The following is a 3,851-nucleotide window of genomic DNA, read 5'->3' as shown; positions in this document are numbered from 1 at the left end:
TTTTAACAAATTTTAGAAGACATCAGATTGTATTTGTTGCAGATATTAAAATGATGTTTAGGCAAACCGTAATTCATACTGATGACCGTTGCTATCAACTTATCTTGTGGCGTGAGAAGGAATCCGATCCAGTTACAGTATTTGAATTAAATACCAATACATACGGACTCAGATCAAGTCCTTATATTGCTATTCGTACATTGTTAGAATTGGCTGAGCGAGAACGTTTACAATTTCCAAGAGCAGCTGATGTTTTGAATAGTGATGTTTTCGTTGATGACATTTGCACTGGAGCTGCAAATGAGAAAGAAGCCTTGATACTACGCGATGAGCTAATTGGGATTCTTAAGGCTGGTGGATATGAGTTAAGGAAATGGGTGTCTAACTCACAAGCTGTTCTTGCTGGGTTACCCGAGGATCATCAACAACATCCTTATATTTTTCAGAACGTGGACAACCCTGACGCTGTTGCAGTATTAGGTATTCAGTATCAACCGTTAGGTGATATATTTACCTTTCGAGTGCAAGACATAGATGTAATTAAATCTTGGACAAAGCGTGTAGTACTTTCAACTGTAGCCAGGATATACGATCCTAATGGATGGTTAGCTCCAGTTGTTTTTTGGGCAAAATGTTTTATACAAAAGCTTTGGTTACAAGGATTAACATGGGATGCCCCTTTAGTTGGTGAATTGTTAAGTGTTTGGATTAGGTTTGTTTCGTCGCTTCCTGAAATTCAATTGATTAAAATTGATAGGTCTTTATTGCCACCAGGGAAATGCATAGTGGATATTCATGGTTTTTGTGATGCATCGGAAAGTGGTTATGCTGCTGCAGTTTATATTCGTTCTGTCAATCAATCTGGTGTTGTAACGGTTAAACTAGTTATGGCAAAGAGTAAGGTTGCACCGGTAAGAACACGCTTAACAATTCCTAAATTAGAGTTATCAGGTGCTGTTCTATTGACACGTTTGATAAACCATGTTAAATCCATTTTTGGCCAAAAAATGAATATTCAGAAGTGTTTTGCTTGGACTGATAGTCAGATAGTTCTTGCATGGCTGCAAGCGTCAGTTCATGTTTTGGAAGTATTTGTGGCCAATAGGGTTTGTCAAATTCAGCAATCTGTCGTGACCTTGGATTGGAGGCATGTACCGGGAGAATTTAATCCGGCAGACTGTGCATCTCGAGGTTGTGAGGCTCCAGTAATATTAGACCATCCCTTATGGTGGGCTCCAGGTTGGCTGTACCAACCCGAAAATTGTTGGCCTCGCACTAAAACGGAACTTGTTGAGCCTCTTCCGGGTTTAAGAGTTATTTCTCTTGTCGTTCAGGAATCGATAGAAAACTTAGACCCGTTACTCGCAAGGTTTAGTTCATTAGACAAATTGATTGGAGTGACCGCCTGGATTAGGAGGTTTATTTATAATTCAAGGAATCCAACAATTAAGAATATGTCAAATGTATTATCACCAGATGAAAGAAATGAATCCTTATTATTCTGGGTTCGTTATATCCAAGCTAAGCATTTTGAAACAGTCTTTGCTACTCTAAAAGGACAAGGTAAATTAAAGGGATCTGTTGCTCGGCTGAATCCATTTATTGATGATAAGGGTTTGTTACGCGTAGGTGGGAGATTACGCCATTCAGAACTACCTTATAATCATAAACATCCGCTTCTCCTTCCTAATCGAACTCCATTGGGAGATTTGATAATTACTGACAGACACGAAAAGAATGCACATGTTGGCTTAAATACACTTTTGGCTATTATTCATCAACAATTTTGGATTTTGTCAGCCAGGAGGGCTATTCGAAATGTTATTTTTAAGTGTATTCCTTGTTATCGACTTAAAGCATCCTTGACTCAACCACAAATGGGAGATTTGCCTCCAGATCGCATTACTGCTGCTAGACCCTTCTCTGGTGTAGGCACCGATTTTGCTGGGCCATTTTCCATCAAGGTTTCATCATTGCGAAACGCCAAGATCGTAAAAGGGTACCTCTGTGTCTTTGTCTGTCTTGTTACAAAATCCGTACACCTGGAGGTGGTGTCATCACTTAGTACTGAAGCTTTCATCGCTTGTTTGTCTCGTTTTGTTAGTCGTCGAGGATTACCAAACTTGATTCGCTCCGACTGTGGGACAAATTTTAAGGGCAGTGAACGTTACCTCGGAGAAGTTTATAAGTTTTTGACTGAAAACCAACTGCCTATCGAAAGTTCACTTTCTCGTCGTGGAATTAAATGGAAATTTAGTCCGGCTGGATATCCATCTTGGGGTGGAATATTTGAGGCTGTAGTGAAGGTGGCCAAAACACATATACGACGAATTATAGGAGAATCAGTTCTTACATATGAAGAACTAGCCACAGTCTTTTGTAACATTGAATCTGTTTTGAACTCACGACCACTTTGTCCTATATCTTCGGACCCAAATGATCTAGAAGCTTTAACTCCTGGACATTTTTTGATTGGGGCTCCTCTCAATGCGTTACCTGAATATCCATTTGTGGACACACCAATAAATCGGCTCTCACGTTTCCAACTGCTACAACAATTATCTCAGAGTTTTTGGAAACGTTTTAATATAGAATATCTCCATTTATTGCAGCAACGAGTTCGTTGGATAGATAAAACAGATCCGCCTAAGGTTGGGGACTTGGTTCTTATCAAAGAACCAAATATGCCACCATTATCTTGGAGACGCGGTCGCATTATTAAACTATTCCCGGGTGCAGATGGTACCCCACGAGTCGCCGAGGTCCGCGTTGGGGAATCGGTTTTAAAAAGAGCCGTGGCCTGCTTGTCACGTCTTCCAGTGGCATAACCTTTGCTACCAGCCTCCGGTTTTAGACTCAGTCATGTTAAGCCTGACTGGGACGGGGGACTGTTCGGAATAGAATCATATTTAGTTGATAAAATAAATTGAGGGCCATGAGGGTGGTCCCAAAAATATTTTTAACTCGGCTGATCCGCGCACACGCATTGTTAAGAGTCGTGGTTGAACATTCGTTGCGTACAGTTAGATGCAATTTTATAGTGTTTTTTTGTGCATCTCTTGTCAATAGTTACGTCCTCCATTTAGACTATTATAGTGAGTGTTTTTGTGCGTATTCGTGAACTATTATTGTAAGGCAAGGTACAGCATCAGTCCTAACATTTCTTGTTCCCAAAACTAACAATCTATCCATCCTTACGGCTGACGTGTTTTTTTGTGCCTTTCGCCCTAACAAGGAGCAACCTTGAGGTATGTACTCAGGACTTATTTTAGTATAAGATTACGTATCGACGGCCACCGAACCGTTTTTTGTGATACATATACATTTGGTTTTTATCAATTATTCATTACATTCGGCTATTATTTTCTTATTTTGGACGTTGGGGGGAGAAGCTGGAAGACTGCTTGCGTTTCTTCTTTGATCACTTTTTGTGTCTCTTAGACTTAGTTGCTGCTTTGGAGGACGATCGTAAACGCTTTCTCTGAAGTTCGTCATTACGAGTAGGCGAGCCTTCGGGAGTCATCGCTTCATCAGTATTCATACCTCAAAAATAAAATATCATTTTATCATGTTAGTATATCAATTCATTGTCTAAACGTACTGAAACTATATGGATATTTTTAAAACATTTCAAAATTAAGTATTTAAAGAAAAAAGAAGAAGAAGAAGAAAAAAGTATTCTATAGGCATACTTAACTTCTTATTTCAGCACATTTTTCTTCTTCTAGGTACACATGACCAACTACTACTACACCAACTTCTACTCCAACATACTACACACTCACAGAGACATACATAGCCTCGAGTATCTAAAGCACACATGGCTCGATAGGCATACATAGCCTCTAGTA

At 39.6% G+C, this 3,851-nt stretch overlaps 1 protein-coding gene across 1 annotated transcript; it reads left to right on the top strand.

Moving 5' to 3' along the window:
• Positions 1-236: 236 nt before the first annotated feature.
• Positions 237-3,324, top strand: LOC123690504. The gene has a single exon (XM_045633903.1). It carries the CDS (start codon positions 888-890, stop codon positions 2,826-2,828), a length of 1,941 nt encoding a protein of 646 aa, XP_045489859.1. The 5' UTR covers positions 237-887; the 3' UTR covers positions 2,829-3,324.
• Positions 3,325-3,851: the final 527 nt, after the last annotated feature.

Source organism: Pieris rapae, chromosome W, assembly GCF_905147795.1.
Source record: "Pieris rapae chromosome W, ilPieRapa1.1, whole genome shotgun sequence".
Classification (NCBI taxonomy): Eukaryota; Metazoa; Arthropoda; class Insecta; order Lepidoptera; family Pieridae; genus Pieris; species Pieris rapae.
This window is presented reverse-complemented; position numbering and strand designations above follow the sequence as displayed.

Coding starts and splice junctions, on each gene's coding strand:
- LOC123690504 (XM_045633903.1), top strand. CDS start 888: ATGGCAAAGAGTAAGGTTGCACCGGTAAGAACACGCTTAACAATTCCT.